This window comes from Aphelocoma coerulescens, chromosome 2 (genome assembly GCF_041296385.1).
Source record: "Aphelocoma coerulescens isolate FSJ_1873_10779 chromosome 2, UR_Acoe_1.0, whole genome shotgun sequence".
Lineage (NCBI taxonomy): Eukaryota > Metazoa > Chordata > Aves > Passeriformes > Corvidae > Aphelocoma > Aphelocoma coerulescens.
Window position 1 is genome coordinate 70,194,560 of NC_091015.1, and position 20,145 is coordinate 70,214,704.

A 20,145-nucleotide genomic window follows, 5' to 3' on the forward strand; every position below is an offset into this window, starting at 1 on the left:
CCAAATAGTCTCTCCTACTTTTGGGAGAGCTTCCAGCAAAGGCTTTTTACCCCATGCTCGCGTTAAAGAAAGATTTCCAGGAGGGGAGGCCTAAGTACTTGTTCTGTTTCAGTGCCAAAGCCTTGGAAATCCCTCTTTAGTAACAGTGATGGAGAAGGCAATATATGTTTTTCATCTTGATGTTAAAATATTTAAGACAGACTTACTGGCTTGCACATTTCTTTGTCGGTTTTGGCTTCCATTTCCCACACATGGTGACCATCTAAAAGACAAAAGAAAAAGATATCTAGTTCTGTCCTTTCTTCCTCTCCCAAGCCAAGAAAGGAACAACTTTTGCAAAAACAATCTCTTCGAAGGGGCACTGCATATATGAAAAGGAGTTCTCACAACGCACTGCCCAAAATGTTGCCCAACTAAGAGACCATCTGGGTAACCTGTGACAGGAGTCCCTTCAGATTGTCTGAAGGGAAGAACCACAATCCAGAATGCATGATACCATGATGGGGGAGAGCCACTGTGAGTTTGCTCTGCCATTAGCCTGGACAAAATATGAAACTGTTTTACATCTCAGCTCGCTGAACTTTCAGAAACAATACTATGATGCCTTTTGACCACTATCTATGCTGCAAGTCATATTCAATATTAATATTAAACAATACAAAACAAAAGGTAGTATTAAGGAAGCTACTCAGCCATGCAGGATTTGATTTTAATATACTCCTAGTCTGGCTTGTCATAATTCTGCTGCTTGGGTCAAAAGGCAAGGCCATAGGCTTTACAGACAGCTTTAGACTCCATTTTGAAGTTGGTTTAGTTCAGCTACAGTGGTCCCACTTCTGGAGCTGCTTTTAGTGGTATGTTGGGTCCTCCAAATTTACGGAATTTCTGTTTTCAAGCAAACATAAATTTAAGCCACATTTATAACTTTTTCTGGCAACGAATCTTTTGGAAGAAACTGGCTGTTTCTGGTCATTTTTCCTGCACATTACTGATACAGAAATCACTGGACAAGTTATTTCCGTGCATCTTCAAACCTCAATAGGAAAGAAACAAGAAAAATAATACAGAATGTAAGGTTTCCATTCTGAAGGCCTAAAAAAACACAAATGAAAGGCCATAAGCAGAGTGCTGGATAAGCTGGACAGCAGAGACACATGCAGCTTCACACGTCCCACCACTGTAAGATGCTACTGAAATAAGGGGAAACTGAGACTTCATGTCATCTCTTTTGTACATTTACTGCAGCACTGGGACATGCAAATATTGGCTATTTTGAACTTCATCGCGTGGATGTGGGCCTGTCTTAGAAAAACAGCTCTCTGAAAGGTAAAAGAGTGAATGCACTTTTTCTTTTCTCTTCCATGGCCAGGATGGAGGTGACGCATTTAGAACTGCCTGATTAATTACAAATGTCTGTAAATAGTATTTTTGTGTACAGCTGTCCTACTGTGAAAGGAACGCTGCTGTAGGACTATCCCTGGTGATTGTTTTAGTGTCCAAAACCCCTTTCTTTTTAATGTATGGAAAGAAGCACAACATGAAGGCTACAGCACAAATACCACAGTGGATTTGGCAGGTCGTTCCACAGGAAAACAATTAGCAGATCTACTCTCAGTGTCTTCCCACATTTTAACTTGTCACTCTGGAAAAGGAATCCCTTTAATTGGTACTGCCACGTTCAGCTGCAGGGAGAGAAGGAGCAGCCAGACTGTGCTTGAGCCTCCTTAATGATGCCTTTGGAGAGTGCCAGAATTGAAGTAGGCTTCTTGGGAGGACTGGCGATCACTTCACAATTTATCCAACAGATGCTTCCCCTGGGCTGTCAGTAGAAAAAACCTGACCAAAATTCGGCAAGCCAGGACACATCCCCTGTCTGGGAGCAGCCTCCTTCTCCAGCCCCTGTAGCCCTCCCTCCCTGCCCCTAATTAATTCAATCAGTTATAAAAGCAACACAACACTGACACAATCACACATTTTTTGAAGTGTAGGAACTTCTGCTTTGGAAGGGGTTTGCTGTTGTTTTTTTTTAAACCTCCAGACGTCCAGACTAGTAGTTAACATGTGTTAAATTTGCCTTTGTAAACGGATTACCAGAAGTTCAGGTTTTTTGCTATGTGTAATTTGTGCTTTGCAAGATGAATGATCTGATTCAGGTTTCCTGCTGATACCTCAGTAAAATTCAATATTACTCCATCTCCAGCTAATCTTTCAATTATTTCATGCAGCATTGCCTTTAAGCATTTTTGAAATTTTTATGATGGCAAAAGGAGTTTCTTCAGAAATATTTTAGATGCTGTAATCTAACTATTAGGAAAATAAAAATCCAGAGCCGTGGCTCATCTTCGGAAGCTAGTAAGAACAATACAGGTTTTGCTCCAAGAAATTCCCTTGGGAATGTCCAGACCATCAGCAACTGAGGGGAAAGGGAAGAGAGGGAAGAAGTAGGGAATAGACAACTCATTAATAGCTAGTGACATTTCATTTAACAAAAACACAGGGAGGAAAAGTTGTTATGAAGCAAGAGACCAAAAAAAAAAGAGAGAAAGAAAGACAATTCCTCATATTACGTCTGGTGAACCAAGAGGGAAATCTCAACGCCCACGGACTGGGACCGGCTCCAGGAGGGAAACCTTAGACCACTACGTCAACCTTTTACAGTAAACATGTTTTGCAGGTTTAAACAGTTCAGCTGAAATTAAAAAAAAAAAAAAAAAAAAAGGAATAATGGCTTTGGAATCATTTGTGGGAGCCCTAAGCCTCAAGATAGTCCACCTATGCTGGAGAAAATGGTTTTGCCCCAGTGCCCATCTGCCGGGGAGCCTGGTGAGCAGGCAGGATGCCGCCTCCTGTCAGCGTGTGCTGGAGGAGTGAGGGCTGCTCGCCCACAAAAGTTTCCATTGTACGCCTGCCACATCTGCAGCAACGCGCCTGGTCTGGGCCTGAGGCAACTCCCTCCTGGCCGCCAGCCAACCCAAGTACACCAGAGCAATTTATACCTTTCCAAAATGCAAATAATTCAAATTACAGACATAACACAAAGCTGAAGCAGACACATTTCAGGCATTCCCGTTAAAGTTTGCTCTCTGGAATTACCGTACCCAAATGGGCAGTTGTTATACAGGGAGGGGGAGAGATGGAGTCAGGAGAGGAAGGAGAGGAGGAGGCACGAAGGAAAACGGAGAAAACGGCTTTTCCAAAGGTCTTATTTCATTCCCTTTCATTTCACTATTTACTTTTACCAAGTAATAAGAAGTGTCTTCTCCAAACCAAATGCCTGGCTTTGTTTTGGCGTTTTTAAGATTTATAGTGCAATATTTTGAAGAGAAAGACAGTTCTTTATATAGCTAAAAAGTTGGGTCAAGGTATTATACTGGTTTCTTATGTTTTGTGAGGGTTTTTTTACCAAATGGAAATAAACCCAAAACATCCATGCACAGAAGGGTAGGGCAGAAGCCCTGCAGAGTCCCCGGTGGAGTGCTGAGCTCCCTCACTGCCAGTAGCAACAGCCACTAACCCAAGAGAGCCAAAGCTTCACGGTGGAACCGTGCACGGGCTGGATGAATGACCCACAAATCCCACCTCCTCCAAAGAGGCAGCGCAGGAGCATGGTAGTGCTGGGAGAAGGAGAAGCTGCTCCCACCCGTTCTGCACAGGCTGGACACTGTGCTGACAGGTGGCCATCAGCACTACTGCCAGCTGAAGACACCAGGTTTGTCAGGAAGCCTGACATTTACAGACCGATCCCTGTTATTTATAGCCATCCCTGCTCTGTGTGTGCTTCACCACCATCCACTCCTGCCTTGTTTTCTTCATCGCTGTGACACTTGGAGCACCTGGGATTGCTAATGACGAAAATGCTGTGAACCTACGCATTATGGGGGGTGGATTTTTCAGCTCTGCTAAGCATAAACACCCTGTTTTAACATGGGGTAGCTGAATGGTGAATGGGCCTTTGTAGCCTGCTCTTATCGGCCACTCACTCCAGCGTTGAAGGAAACTGTGCACAAGTCCAGAAGTAAAAATACTCTAATTCATCAGGGAATTCCCTGCAGTATGAGTCACCAAGCGGCTTCCCCACCACACCCAGCTACAAGATTTCCACATAAAAAGGCACTGTAAAGGTCTGTGTTAACACAGAAGCAGGGCTAAAAAGTAGTTGTGTAAATCTAGCAGCATCAGTTATACACACACAGAGCCTTGCAGACCATGACATACAGATTGTCCTCATGGGAGAGCAACACAAAGAGCTGTAAAGACTTTCCAAAGACATTTTTGTAGCATCTTCCCCTCATCACTGCCCATCCAGAGAGATCCCTTGGGGTTTCTGGGGCTGGATTTACCTTTGTATCCCAGGGAACTGCAAGCACAGTGTCCGGGGTTTGCAAGCTCAAAACAATCAAACCACCAGCATAACTTTCCAAACTGATGGATTGCAGAAAGGAGGAAGAATATACAAACACAAAAAAAACTAAGCTTGGAAACTCAGGAGGGTATAACATCTGGAAATCACTTAAATCTTGTCTCTATAAAATGGGCATGTTGGGAGCGTTTAGATATATTTTAAGTGATTCCACTTTACTACAAGAGGTTAAAACAGTCTATATTCTTTAGTAGACCTGTGTTCACTTGAGATATGATAAGAATAAACATTATCTAGGATTTCACTGCCTATACACAGGGTACATTTTATATTCTTCCAGTCTGCGCTTCAACAGAGTTTGACTGCACTGGCTGCACTGTAAATCTGTATTTACATTCATATACTCCAAGTAAAATGGTGAAACAAGCCCTACCCTCCCAAAGGAACCCACTACTTAATTAATGAATTGTGAGATTACCCTGAACAATAATTCCTGTGTTACAGCCCAGATTACTGTAACATGTCCACAACAGGCAGGGCACAGATGTAATGCAGTGTCACTTTGAGGTGCTCTGCAAAGGCTGTCTACCCTCCTGTTCGGCCTTAACAATGCATATTTAAATCCCCAAGGAATGAAGAATTTGGAAGCTTTCAACTTGCACTGCTACCCTTCTTCCCTGGCGAGTATTCTCATGACACTGAGATGACTGATCTGTGAAGATATTCAGAAGGAATGGACAGATTTCTGTGCAAAGAAGAGGATGAAGAACCTATGGCAAAGTCTCATCATTCGGACTTAAGAGTTACCCAGTTCTCTGCAGAGATGCCATCGGCTTCTAGGGGAAGTGCAAGCTGGACTGGCAATGAAAGAGGCGAGGAGGAAGCTCTGTTGCCTAGAGGACAGCAGCCCCCACGCCAGTCCTGGGCATGACCCACCGGCACCATCTCACCAGCTGGTGCTCATGGGTTGGCATGGATATACTAATGCCAGATTTTGCAGGAGCAGAAGCCTTTTGGATCTGGGGATGCCACAAGCAGTCAGGGCACTTTTCTCAGCTGGTCTTACAGGCGTCCTGCTGTGAACAACATTTCCCCAGCTGGACACCAGCAAGTGAAGAGGATTCCACTAAGTGGGTGGAATTCTATGCCTTGCTGACACACTGGTGTACATCTTAAAGACATTTACAACAGTCAGGCACTAAGGAGGAACCAATACCAGCCAAGCAGTCTGACATGGGATGTACAGGGAAGATGGGGCAAGAGAGCAATAAAACATTCAGAAATACAGTGTGTGCTAGCAGAGAGTATCTGAATTCTAAGTGGCCAGGACCTTTCTCTTGATCTCCTCAGTAGCACTTAGATCTCCTCAGTAGCACTTAGCTCTCCTGAGATCTCAGCCTCTTAGGGATCTGTGAGCAGTGAGATGCCTCCTAGTCCCAGAGCAACCTTCAGAGCAGCTCTACCTCCTGCTGCCACTCCTGCTGGCGCCATGGCCTGCCTACTGCCCAGCATGTTGTCCCTGATTGCCTCTCCAGCCACCCTCATCTCCACTCTTTGCTCTTACACTGCTTTTGTTATGAGACCACACAGCTGGTCTGGTTTTCACTTACTTTATTTTCCTCTTCCATGCCAGGAAGTCCCCCAGCTGCACTTCTGCCCTCCTCAGAGCCTACTGGCCTGCTACAGAGACTTCCCCACAGCTTTACTCCCCATCCCTGGCATGCCTTCTGGCATTCCTCTGTCCATGCGCAGCAGGGCTCAGGCATAACTGACCTATTTTTATTTCCACATCAAAGGTGCTGTATTTGTTGGTGTCTCCTCATAAGCATTTTTGCAGCATATGTATTTTGTCCACTCCTTCAGCTATACATTTTTGCAGTATTGAGCTGAGTACCATGTAGACTTAGGTGTGTCTGCCATCAATGTGATACTCTTGAGCTACTTTTTCTCTCTTCTTTACCTTGAATTAAAAATAAGAATGCCATGCAGTGACCAGGTGTAAAAATCCAGCACAAAAGGGATCTTACGGTACTTTGGAATCTGTGCCAGGCACGTACTTCCTCTCTGGCTGCTCAGCTGGGCAAGCCAAAAGCTGAGGGACTCACTTTGCCTGAACGGTCAGGATTTTTAGCTGCCTTTCACCACAGCATGTCTAACAGATGTAATTATTCTGAGTTCCAGTGTTTGCAAATGAACTGTAATTTTAGCCCAGGTAATTAAAAGGAGGCACAGTGCTGACAACTGACAGATCGGGGTTCATTTTGAGCCAAAACCATTGGAAAGACCTGCCAGATACTATTTTCAGCAGAATGGAAGCTGGTTGTGCAATTTGTGCTCTCTGGCACCTCCCCCCATTCAAATTATCGTTGGTCTGAGGGTTTTATTTATTAATTTAAAGTAATTCCAGGTCTAAGACACACAACTTCCAAGTAAAACTGCAGCTTGACAACCCTGAAAAATCTCTCTAGGGCAGGCAGGTCAAACAAAGCACACCCAGCACAGCCACCAGCAGTCATGACAGCACTTCACTGTGGTTTTGATTACATTCACGTCATCTCCTTGTCTTCACAATTTTACTTTCCTCTGGAAAACTCTAGTAGGCTGAACCTGTGACTCTGCAGCTGAAACTGAGTAAAATATTTCTGGTCCATCTTCTTCAGTCTAATCTGTCTCATATTTTCTCAGACTATTGGAGTAACGAACCTCACAGCCAGTTTAAATCAAGTTCCAAATTTTTCTTCCATGAACAATTCTTTTCCTCTACTTCTGTGCTGGATGCCAATACCACCACCTGTATTACAGCTACTTCTAGTTATTCCTCATCTTAAGATGTAAATTTGATCTAAATGCTTTCAAATCTTCTTTATTTTTTGAGACACAAACTCTTCAACTGTATGACCACAACTTCCCAACTCCCAGAAACATCTCATTATAGCAACTCTTTGTGACTTTTTGGCAGATACTTTTGAACAGCATTTTTATTTTTTTCCATCTCATTGTCCCCCTCATGTCCCTTTTCTTGTTTCTCTTGTCCAAGAAGGTCCAAGAATCTTAGAGGTCCCTCCTCCAATCTTTTGATTTTCTGCCTTGACATCACCATCCCAGCAACAAGGCATATGTTGGAAACAATTTATCTCTCTATTCCTCTCTTAAATGACATTGTATTTTCTTCCACTTTGAAGGTGTAATCTTACTTCCTCAACAGACCTAAAAGGAAGATACTCCTCTTCCCCCAGCTCTCCCCACTTTTCCTGTGATACCCATCTGAGACATGAACCAATTCTTAATGATGTCAGGAAAGCAACAGGAGACAAGTTGTCCTTTCCCAAAAGAGGTAGGCATTCCCTCCAAAAACGAAGTACTTCAAAGGTATCCCCTTTTATTGCTTTACATAGCAAGGTCTGGCTAGTGGTTGGGCTGCAGGGGTGGAGAAGATTCCAGAAGTTACCCCCATGTCTGACAGAACCAGTTCCTGATGGCTCCAAGATGGACCCTGAGTCAGCCAAACCTGAGCCCATCAGCAAAGCTGGTGGAACCTCTCTGCCAACATACTTAAGAAGGGGAAAAAAACTGCAGCAGCTGTGAGAGAGGAGTGAGAATAAGTGAGAGGAACACACCCCTGCAGACCCCCAAAACAGTGAAGAAGGGGGAGGAGGCCAGAACAGAGATTCCCCATCAGCCTGTCATGATGACCATGGTGAGGCAGCTGTGCCCCTGCAGCCCACAGAGACAACCACACCAGAACAGAGATCCACATGCAACCAGTCAGAGCCCACACTCCTGACAGGAGCTGCAGCCTCTGAAGGGGAGCCCAGGCAGAAACAGGTTTTCTAACAGGAATGACGGCTGCAGGGGACCCATGCTGAAGCAAGCTGTTCCTGAAAGATGGAACCTCATGGAGAAGACTCACTCTGAAGCAGTACATGAAGGACTGTCTGCCATGGGAGGACCCCACGCTGGAGCAAGGGAACAGCATGGGAAGGAAGGAATGGTAAAGAGGAGTTGTTATGGACTGACCAAAGCCTCCATTCCCTGACCCTCTGTGCCACTCAGGGGGAGGAAATAGAATTTGAGAATGAAGGAGTGAAGTTGAGCTTGGGAAGGGAGGCAGGGGTAAAGGTGGTTTTCAGTTTTACCTTTGTTTTTTACTATCCTACTCTATCTTTAATTAGCAATAAATTATTTTCCCCAAGTGGAGCCCATTTTGCCTGTGACAGTAACTGATACACAATCTCCCTGTCTTTATCTTGACCCATAAGCTTTTTCATCTTATTTTCTCCCCCTTGTCCTGTTGAGGAGGGGGAGTGAGAGAGCCACTTGGTGGGCACCTGGCAGCCAGCCAATGTCAACCCAACTGTACTTCTTTCCCCCACTGTCTTTAGGCACTGATCGCTTCATTAGACTCTCAGCTTTCTTGTAGGGGCTGTGAATTCCTGTGTGTTTGGACAGACAGTCCTACTGGAACAGTAACAGTAAAAACTATTTGAAATCTTGTGCTAGTTGTAAAAGTTCAGAGACAAAGCTTTGATTGCACAGATACAGCTGCTTGAAGACACTTAGTCTGGAAGACATGAAAGAATAAACTTGAAGCATTCAACTGCACTTTCTGTAATAATAAAAAATTTACAGGATTACTCAGACAAGTGACTTTTGAGACCATATGGTTATTCCTTATTTCTTTGTTGTCCACAGTAAGTATCTGTGATTGATTGATCTCATTCTTCACGGTGAGAGCAACACCCTGGATGAGACTGGCTGCTGCTGACACCATCTCATGTGTATGGCTGCTGTCCCGTTCTGTCTTCACCATTCCCTAGACTAAACAGCCAGGAAAAACTGAAACGTGCTGACATTTCCTACAAGCTGCATCACTACTCCTTGGTGTGCGTGAAAGGGTTCCACCATCAAATGACTCCAGCATCTGATGACACAATTTGCCCAAGGGTATCTATTTCTGGGCAGTGGCCAGAAACCCCTTTAGCTATCAATACATCTCTAGGATCTAGGTTCAAGTGACCTTTACATGAACTCCATGCTCCCAAGTTGTATGCCTTTGAAGTTTCCAGTTTATCTAGTTTCCCGAATTTTTAACCTCACTGTGCGTGAGTCAGAGTGCAATTGCTCACTGCCAACTGGAACGTGCGTCCTGAACTTGGATAAACAGACAGATAAAGACAAAATTAAGTAGTATCTGTCTATCTGATTAGAGGGGGAAGGGGAGTTTTGCCACTTGCTTATTTATTATGTGAGCTACAGTATGATTACCAGCGTGAAACATGACCCCTTTTTGGCCAGTTGCCCCCCAAACTGCTACTGGCAATGGAAAGAGCAATGGAAAGATCTCTGAGAATGCAAGATCTTTTACCAAGTGGACCTCTGCCAAGACTCAGGTCACCCATCTCACCATCACATCCCATCACGTCAAAACAGACTCCAAACCTTAAGCTCCACAGTGTATCTGAGTCAAACCAAAAAGCCCACATGCTTCCTCAATGCATCAGTTCCATTCACATGTCACTCAAATGCTTCATCAACATATCACTTTCTGGAACTTCTTGTAAGTTCTCCTGAAGCTAAAAGACTGTGTTTGAGTTACCTGCCATATGACAAGATAAATTCTGCTCACACAACACGTGGGAAACAGAACTGAATTTATAAGACTGACAATTGTAGCTTAAGGCATCAACTGATTAATTCTGATCTTTGCCAGAGACAGGGAAATTTGAGAGGAACAAAAAAGCTGTGAAATGCTGGAGTGGACACTTAAATTCATCCAGTTTCCTTCTTTTTCGTATCGCATTTACCTTGTGCAAAAATTCAGCTGACCGAGCTTGACCACACGTCTAAGAGGAGGCAAACTGTTAAGTTTTCCCATCTGAAATACTTACAGAAAGCTATGATTTCCTTTGGCATATATACAAAAAAAAATTAAATTGGTGATTTCACCCAGTTATCTTTCATCTGCTCTAGTTATAACTATTACACATCAACACCTTCATGTTCTAAGAGCAAAACCTGTTCAGCAGAGAGGAGGAACAATTTTGACAGAAAAATCCATTTACCAAAATAAAAACAAGAGCAGAATGAAGAATTTGAAGCAGTAACTAAATCTGAAAAGCTTCCTAATTGTTTGAAAATATTCAGAAAGAAAAATCCCAGGAGGAAATGTTGCTTACACACTGTTTATTTCTCTGTCTTTCAGGAACTTTGAGTGCCAAAGGCTTTGGGCACAATAGCTGAGGATATTATGCAATTAGGTTACTGAAGTGTGTAGGTGCCAGGATTACTGTTGAAGTCTGAGTAATTAACAACTCGCTCAAAACCATTGAAGTCTGTAAGTCTGGAGTTACTCAGAGATACAGCATTACAAATTGCGAATTCTACAGATGTCCATCAAAGAGAGTGATGCATCTTCAGGGAGGGGCATTTATTACAGGGAAGCTTAGACACAGCCTTTGACCAGGACAAAATGGACCTCAACATTAACAGTCCAGAGTCAAAGTACCAAAGTCATGTTATTTGAGAAACCAATCCCATAGTGAAGTTGGGTGTTACATTTCTGCCTTTTCGCTCTTGAAAATCCTTGCCTTAAGCTCTCGTAACTATGCACAAAAGCAAAGAAATGGGTTTGGAGCTCTGACTTAAGTAGTGGCAACGCAACCCAGTGATAATTAATAACAGTACACCAAATGACCATTTCTGCCAATAGATCACAAATTGATTAGAAAGATTTCATCAGTTTAACCTGATCTCTTAGGTATGTCCAGACTTGGCCAAATCCGTGAAGTCTGGAAATACTTGAGCTAGTTCCAGTGTTAAAAGCTACAGGAGCAAGGAGCAATTTTTGAGCAAGGAGGGATTTTCAGGGTAGATTAACTCTCTCAGATTTCTATACAAGACTTTTTCTAATACCCAAAATACTCTTTCTATCCCAAAACATCCTACAGCATGCCAGGAACTATAAGCCATAACTTACCTGTACCACAGCATACCCATAATTTTCCTGTGCTTTGTTCCTTGGGATCCTGGGTTTGTGTTTCATCACTGAGCTTTCACTCATTTACAGGATACATTTTGTGAACCAAGGGAAGAAAACCAGGATTTTTTCACAGCAGTGATCAGTTTTATAGATCACTAATCATAATCTGATATACTAAGAGCCAGCAGTCTGGTCATTTTGGCTAGTTAGGCTTTTGTGCTGCTTGTGTTCAGTAACTCACATTACCTTTAAAAAACTAGCTTTGAAAACAGAGTGTTTGTAGAAAACGTTACAAAAAAAAGGTAGCTGATAGATATGCAATCCCTAAAACACACTTTCCAAGCATCTCTGCATTTTCTGAACTTCCCTCAAGACTTTTGCTCCCCATACATTTATAATCTACAAATGACATAAAAAGTTTTAAAATTTTGAGTAACTAAAGCAGTCTTTTGTTATAATTCCAGATCATAATCCATGCAGATGCAGGTGCTAACAGGAAGCATTTTCTCATTCCTAGCCAAACACTTCCTGCCATAGCTAACAAACACCAACTTCACCTACTTTTGTAACTAAAATGCACACCTCGCTGCCACAGCAAACCCCAGCCAATGGGCATCAAGGGCCCTTGCCAGTAAAGAGTTGCAGACTTTTCAATATTTTACAAAGTACTAATTCTTCCAGTGAAAAACAGACAGGTGTTGGCTGTCCTCAACATGGCACCCAACACGCATGACACACACAAGACACTTTTGAACCTCAGGAAGAGAAATGCATGACTACAAAGAGAGATAGAAAGTGAAAGGAGATAAGAAAAAAAGTTATTAGTGTAATTTTTAAGAAACAAAATCATTGTGGGACTCCCTAGTCTAAGGAAATTCTGAATTCAAAAGAGTGAACTTCTCAAAGTACATTTAACATTCACATTTTCACTACAGCTAGGTTTCTTTGATGGTCATTTTACACCATTGATCATCACTGGAAAATATGGTGTGAGGTACAAGCAACAGAATATTGCCCAAAACCTGGTAAAATAAGGCATCACATCAACACGTAAGAATTTTTTTACAGTACTGTAGACTCTTGAGCAAATTTGATCCACTTCTGAACACTCATTATTTATCCAAAGGGGTGCCTTCTGCCTGACCTCACCATGAGGCGTTCTCCTTCCAGAGAAGGTCCTCACAGCGGTTCTCCCGTGGTCCTTTCAGTGTGCTGTGCCTTCACCCCCTGGATACCTCATTCTCCCTGTGTGAGACACAGAGTCACAGGGCTGCAAAGTTTGTTTTGCTCTGTTTCATATGCTTCTTGGCTGAACAGCAGCTAGTAAGGGGTTAAGCTGAAAGCAGGAAGCCACTGCTGCCCCAGCAGAAAGATTGATTTGATCATTCTTCAGGGATTCCCTCTTGTATGAGTCACTGCTCAGACTGACTCCCCCACCAAAGGAGGCCAGGATAATGCCATTCCTCCAGAGACTACAACAGCTGAGGGCTAGCCCTGAAGACTGAAAGCCTGGGACTCATGCTTGGAAAAACATTCAGCAGACCACAATGCACTCAGCAGATTTAGAGAAAGCTGGGGGAAAAAAAAGGCAAACAAAAAGTGTTCTCAAACTCCTTGCATTATCCAATTAAGTATGCAGACTAGGAGGAATTAGACAAGCTCCGGGAGACTGCCTCCCAGCTTGGGGACTCTGCCTGAGTAAGGACTGAAGACATGAGTTGACACAGTACAATATTTAAATTTTATACAAAAGATATATTCTCTTTATGAGCACAATGATCTATTACTTTGATCTATTACTCTGTAATAGCTGTGTTTGGCTGCTACCTACTAGGAACGTGATTAGCATTCCAAATTCAAAAACAAAAGTGGTAACAGCAGCAAAACTAATGAATGTCTCCAGCTAATCACAGAAGTTCATAACCAGCTCTCTAAGAGAAAGAGAAACTATGCTGGTGTCCCTTCTCTTGACCTACTTTCACTAACGTTCAAGAGCTGAAAGGGAAAGAAACACCCTGTGCTGATTTACAAAAGTGAAGGCTGCTAATGCTTGTTCATTTGACATTAAATACAGTGACTGTTCAAAAATCCAGCCAAAGCAGTCTGCCACTAAGGCAATGATACAGCGCTCTTGTTTGCCTCTGATGCGTCGAGCTGTGTGAGGCAGCACAGCACACAAACCATGGAAGCTTTAAAAATTTCTCAGCCAAGATCAGCCAGCAGCTTCGCTTTTTGTGTGTCATTTCTACTGACACAATTATTGCAGCTCCTGGAGGTGCTACACTCTGACTCTGAGGGCTCAGCCCCTGCAGGTTATACTGCCCTGCAACAAACCTATGGTGAGACTACTAAAAACAGGCAGGACCTTAAATTCTGTAATTGAAAGCTATACAGTGAATATCCTGCTTTTCATGTACCTAATGTAGTATAGGAATATAGGAGCTGTGGTACCTGCTGTGGGCAAACAGCATCACCATCACAATTCCACATCCTTTGGAATGCAATACTTAAAATTTTCCAACTCAAAAAAGGAAGACGAAAGGAAATAAGTATTAAGGAAGGCATCCTTTAATGTGGTTTCTTTCTTGTAATGAGACAGATCGAGGACTCCTGACATGTCACACTAACCCAGTTCTGTGCAGCAAAGGAAGTTTAAATATAAATAAAGTAGACATTAACTTTCTCCCCCCCCCCAGGGGGAACACAGAAAGCAGAATTCAGTTTTTTTAAATTGCAATACCACCTTTTTTCCTTTCTTTTTTAACTGTCTTAAGAAACAAAAAGGATGTTTCTGCTGATGTCACAGCCACGTCCCCACTGTGTGTGCTGCAGTGGTTGGGGTTCACAGGAATGTGCCAACTGGCTCTCCCCAAGAAGCCAGGGCACTGCCTATGCCCACGTGCTTCTGGCAATTTAAACCTTATCAATCCAGGACTCTGTTGGGGAATTTCAGGGGAGTCTTCTGCTATTGTCCTGAGCTTGCTGAGCCCAAAGACTTGGGTGTCTTTGCCTCCAGAGCCTCCCCTGCTCTCCCTGCCCCACGGCCCGAGTTCCTGTGGTGCCGGTAGGGGCTGTGGGCAGGAGAGCAGCGTGGGAACTCTGTGGACATATGCAGTTAAACAGGCACAGCGTCAAAGCGGGTGCAGGCGGCCTGAGGAGTGCCCAAGACTGTTTTAAGTTCGGGGTGGGGGTGGGGGGTTCAGTCGGCAGCTGAGGAATTCATAGCTTGTGCCAGCGCCAGGGAAACCCTTTCCAAAACAAGACTCAAAACTATCCTTAACAGTCTCGTTTCAGAGTCTGACTTTGACTCCCAGCTCCACTCCCACTGCCTATTCCCGCAGAGGGCATTCACACACATCACTGTCACCCTGTGATCCACCGCTCCTCCAGGCACATCCTGCCCCAGCTCCAGCTCCCACTCCATGCCATTTTCCCTGTTTCAGCCTAGCCTGTGACTGTTCTCCAGCAGAACCAGTTGCATCACCAAAGCACCACAGGAGCAGTGCTGGGTTAGGGGGAAGTTGTGTTCAGTCCTTCCCTCAGTTCTTGAGGTAAACCTGTCCTTCAAATGAATGTGTGTGCTCCAAGTCCTGCTCAGCCAGTGCCTTGTAAAAGCCACAGGAAACACAGGTGCACACACACCACAAATGACAGAAATGTTTAAGAAGATGCACTGTGTTGCAGGCTTTAGGGGGACACAGCACCGGAGATTTCGAACCACTCTCACAGGTCCTGCCTGCTACACGCATGACTAGCAAGTAAATAAACAATAAACAAATGCCAAAGGATGACTTTTAATGTCTCTATTGTCTACCTGTAACTACAGTTGCCACAGTGTGAAACCTCAGCATTAGGCACGGCTCAGATCCTTTCCACAGCTTTGCCCAGTGACATGGAAAACATATTACTTGCAGAAGAAAATGTCATTACCATATTTGTGCTTTCATCATTTGACACAGATGGGGTGGGGGGGAAGGCAGATTGGAGTCTAGATTGAAAAGACATACCTGGCGCTTTCTCTACAAAGATGACTTTGGAGTCTTGCAGAAAGTTATGACCAGTCAGTACCATTTTTTTCCCTCCAGTAACAGGAAAGCTGTCGGTACTTTGCTTCTCCACCAGAGGCAGTTCTTGGGCAGATCTCTGAGCTGAAGAGTTATAAAGAACATTAAAAATAAAAAAAAGGCAACTACAAACACACAAAAAAGTAAAAACTACATTAGTAAGTAACTTAATGCTTACCCTCATAAGATAAGCTGAGTTTGATACAGAAACAAAGAAAGGTCACAAGGTTTACAGGAAACATGGTTCATTTTCAAGTACTTTGATTGTAAACAATAGTGTTAAACAGCAGTACAGATTCAAAATACTCACAAAGGCCAAGTGTTTTAAAACTCAGCTTGATATGTACTATATCAGAAAGTGTATTTTTATGGAAACTCATTTATCTTAAATCATTTTCTCTCACTCTAGCATATATGCTGTGTGTTCACAAGGCACACATGACAAGGTGATCATGCATGTCCAAAATTTGTTTCAGTCAGTATACACCCTACTGTCAATTCTGCCAACTGTCTCGCAGCAGCAGCAGCCATGGCTCTTGTGATCCAGCAGCAGCTCACACTTCAGAGAGTGTATTTCCAAAAGAACCTGAGTGCCAAAGCACTCATGAACCCATGTAAACTGAACCTGGTATTCTTGGGGCACAAATTTTATCCCCCTTCAACTGGGACATGAAGAGAGTGCTGCTTCAAGGGACGATGTGGCATTTTATCCAGATTATATGGTTCCTTCTGGTGTCACATGCACTAAGAAATATATGAAGTTTTTGGCACCAGCTTATTCCACATTCTGCACTGGAAATAACACCAGCACTTATTTTAATTTCTCCTGTTTTCTGCTTCTTTCAGTGGGCATGTGCCATGCTTTTGCTCATTACACACTCAAATCCAATCAGCTTCACATTTAGTGGTTCCCTGAGCTTGGCACCTTTGCACAGACCAGTTCAGGATAGATTCAAATTGTGCCTTATCCTGCTATGTAGCAACTGAAAGCTCTCATAAACTTCAACTGCAGGATGAAACCATGACTCCTCACATTTTTTGCTTTGCCCTCTAGCATGAATGGAGCTAGGGATGGTCAGGTTTTCCTCCCCATCCCCTCTGCCAGAGCTCACCCCCCATATACCTGCCAGATGTTAAATTTCCTCCCTTCTCTGGCATCATCAGAAAGATCCACTTTGTGGATGGAATTCAACAAAACCTTAAAAAATTTTTTCCATCCATCCAGCAAATCAAATTAGCATTGGGAGTTAGACTGAAATTCAGCTTCCACCACTTATGCTGAAGTGCTAAAGCTACACAAAGCAGATAGGTTTTGTTTTGTATGGGGGAGGCTGATGAGGCTTACAGAGCAAACATGATATAAGTATCTTTGAAGAGTGCCCCAGTGTATCTGATAAAATACAGTCTGTTCATTTAAAGAGCCCCCAGTGCAGAAACCTGGTTTCTGGAGGTTTTCTGAAGCTGCAGGCAGCTTGTGCCAGCATGTCAGCTCTAGTATATTGCTAGCTCCTTATCAAAGGGGCTGGGGTTCTGTTTGCTGGTTTTTGCTTTATGATGGGGAGACAGAGTGAATAGGACACGAGAGGTGTTTTCCAAAACTTCTACAGCAGTTACCTTTATGATAAGGAGTCACCAAAACAAAAGGCTCTGTCACTCCCAGGTCTACTATTAGTTTAACTGCTCTTTACCTGTAAGTATGTATTTTTCTACAGCACTCAATACACAAAGCTACACATTTTTTCCTCAGACAGAGGTATTCTGTTCGCAATATAAACCACGTACTTTTGGAAAGCAGATTAAAGTTCACTAACTAGGGAGGTACAGCAAAACCAATGTAGAGCATGTTGGTGTGGACAAAGACTGCATATGAGGTGGAAGTGTTAAAAACTGTTCAAAAGCTGTGTGGACATGGCAGTGCTGAGTTAACCATGGACTCAATGATCTTAGATGTCTTTTTCAACATTACTGATCAAAAGATTTTCTGATAATACCCAGCAAGAGGAGGATGTTTGTTGCTACTTACAGCACTCAATGGGGTTGGAAGCTACTTGCAAGGAGAGGGTCCTGCCATTGGCTTGTGGGATATGTACCCTGAAGACCAGACGCACACGTGTGTTCTTCCGACCGATGTCTGTCTCTCCCTTGCGCAGCTCAATGTCAGAGTTTCGGAGCTTTAATATCCCAGCACAGTCAATGCTATCCAAAAGGAAACAAAGGGCAATTCAATTCACTTCAAGAAGACTTCAGGAAGACAAAATTGTGCAGTATCTTCCCTCTCTCCTGCATGCTCTTCTTAAAAACCTGCATCAGGCACAACCCAATGACCAGGCTGAACGCAGCAGATTTTGTTTACTCTAGTACTTGCACTCACAAACAGCTGAGTTGGGGCTATCTGTACCAGCAGGTAGTGGCTGCTGTTAAGCACACAAATTTAAGATGTTATCTCAGTTTCCAGAGGAAGAAAGTCTAAAAGATCCGTCCTCCCCAACACATTCTGTAAGGATTGTACTTAAAGATTAACCAAAGCCCAAAGAAACAGTGAGACTAGAGAAGTCAATGGGATGTGACAGCAGTGCAGAAACTGTTACTAACCTAGAACGCCAGGCTACTAACAATTTGACTTGTTACAGCTAATTTGGAGAAAAATCTGACATGATTTTCAATCTAGGGCAATGTCCTGAAAATGCTTATTAATGAGCACAGCTCTCCCCAAGGTCAGTTCTACTGTCAATTTGTTTGTATTTCAATGAGTTGGAAATACTCCCAAGCTGAGGGCTGAGCTGAAGCTCTGCATGAAAAAAACTAAACTCAGAGTCCTCCCTCCACATTAGGGAAAAATGTGCTTTTCATCAGATACAACTACTACCATTTCTGACCTCACTCTCATTTTTTAACTTTGGTTTTCTCCTGGATGATTTACAAGTCAGGATTTTTGTCAAAGAATATTTCAACAAAGAAGTTCCCAGAACAAAAGACATATAAACATACGCACTTGAAAACCCACTGCAAAAATACCTCTGCCTTGGCCATGACTACAAAGCCTGCATGGCAATTTCTTCTGGGTACTGGTCTCTGGTATTTTATTACATTGAATATGCATAGTTGATTTTATTTTGTATTCAAAGAGTTTAATTCCCCCTCCAGACCTTTGAAGCTCTGTTCTGAAGCAAACTGCAAACAAGCACTATGGCAGCATGGTTTTGATCTGCATTTATTCTAAAGTATGCATTTCAGAATTAAAAAATGCCCTTGCTGATATGATCAAAGAAACTAATGAAAGTAATAAAGCTTCTCAACAATGCATATTAGCAGGTGAAGCTGTAAGAATTACAGAGTATTTGTACCCATGTCAAAATTCTATGCAAAGATCAGTAAGATATGGAAGAAATGGTGCATTTCTCAATATTGTCTCTCCTATAGCAACACTTGTAAATTAAACAGAGTAATTAATGACATACAATTCACACCCAAAGTTCAGAGGAGAAAAAGTACTTAAATTAAGCTTGTAAAGTCATGGACATTAAATCTGAAGTCAATAGGAACAGCTAAATGTGCAAAAGTTTAAATGCGCAGATGAGCTCTGGTGTTTCACTGAATCAAGGCCTGAACACACAAAGTGTGAGGAAAGTCCTTGGCTCCAAATTTCAATTCATTGTTAGTGCTACATGAAGTTTTAGACTACTGACATGTAAGGTTTATATATGCCAAAGCATTATTTGGGATTCTTGAGTGAGCTGTGTTACAGTCTCACATTCACACCACAAAAATATTCAGCTTGGTTCCCAAACTGTGTAACTTACCTTTATTTTAGGAGAAAGATGAATGAAATGGTAATAATGTCCTTAGATGACCAAAAAATTGATTTAAACTGGATAAATAAAGGGCCAGATAAATATGTGTGGGTATAAATTGGTGAAATTTCCTTAATCCTAATGTAGCCCCATCAACTTATGATGGCAGTAAACAGGGCCAATATTTTTGCAGGCTTGTCATGACTTTTAACACAATGCACTGAGAGAGGTCCTCAGGTCTTGAGTGATCACTCTAAGCCCAGCTGGCAATGCAGCTAAGCATATTCTGACTCTTTTATTTACATGACCACTCCAGGGCATGTTGTACATGACACTGCAAACCAAGTTCTAATAACCACTATGTGCAGAAGGACTTCAGGTGTCTGATACCATTTTCCACTTCGTTAAGGCATGGAAAACTGTATGAATAAAAAGGGAGTGAAATCGTGATTTTCCCATGGCATGTGGTTTGGTGGAGGTCAGGATTTCTTGCTTGCTTTCTATCTTCCTATATAGACACACAAAGGTGCATGCATCTGTATATAAATATGAATACATTTATATTTACACACACACACACACACCAAGAGCTTGCACGCAAGCACACAAATTCCTCCCAAGGCAGACACCTCACATAAGAGTTAGGATGATTTGAATGAGGAGGGAGACAACTCAGATAAGGGCTAGGTTGATTTGAGGGAGGGGGACAGAGAGGACAGGATTAAATAATGTGGAAGGTCTCATGTACGTCACTTACACAGAAGGCTATTTTAGCCTTTATATATCATCCCGTAATGATGTTTACGGATATCTAATGGGCCTACAGGGCACTTTCTTATCACTCAGATAACTCAGAGATCCTAAGACATCCATGCTTGCTTTTCTGCATTAGCACTAAACAGCCCAGTTTTAACAACTCAATCTGTAAACTGCATCACCTTTGAATAAAGG

General features: G+C 42.8%; 1 protein-coding gene across 6 annotated transcripts in view; it reads right to left on the reverse strand.

The window, feature by feature from the left end:
• The window catches only part of NFATC1 (nuclear factor of activated T cells 1), a 110,893-nt gene that overhangs the window by 46,487 nt on the left and 44,261 nt on the right, over positions 1-20,145 (reverse strand). For all 6 annotated transcript variants that reach the window (XM_069007963.1, XM_069007965.1, XM_069007962.1 and 3 more), the window contains exons 5-7: positions 17,427-17,599; positions 15,347-15,487; positions 207-262 (exon numbers count right to left, since the gene is read on the reverse strand). In XM_069007963.1, the coding sequence (XP_068864064.1) occupies positions 207-262; positions 15,347-15,487; positions 17,427-17,599 (370 nt within the window). The remainder of the gene's footprint in view (positions 1-206; positions 263-15,346; positions 15,488-17,426; positions 17,600-20,145) is intronic.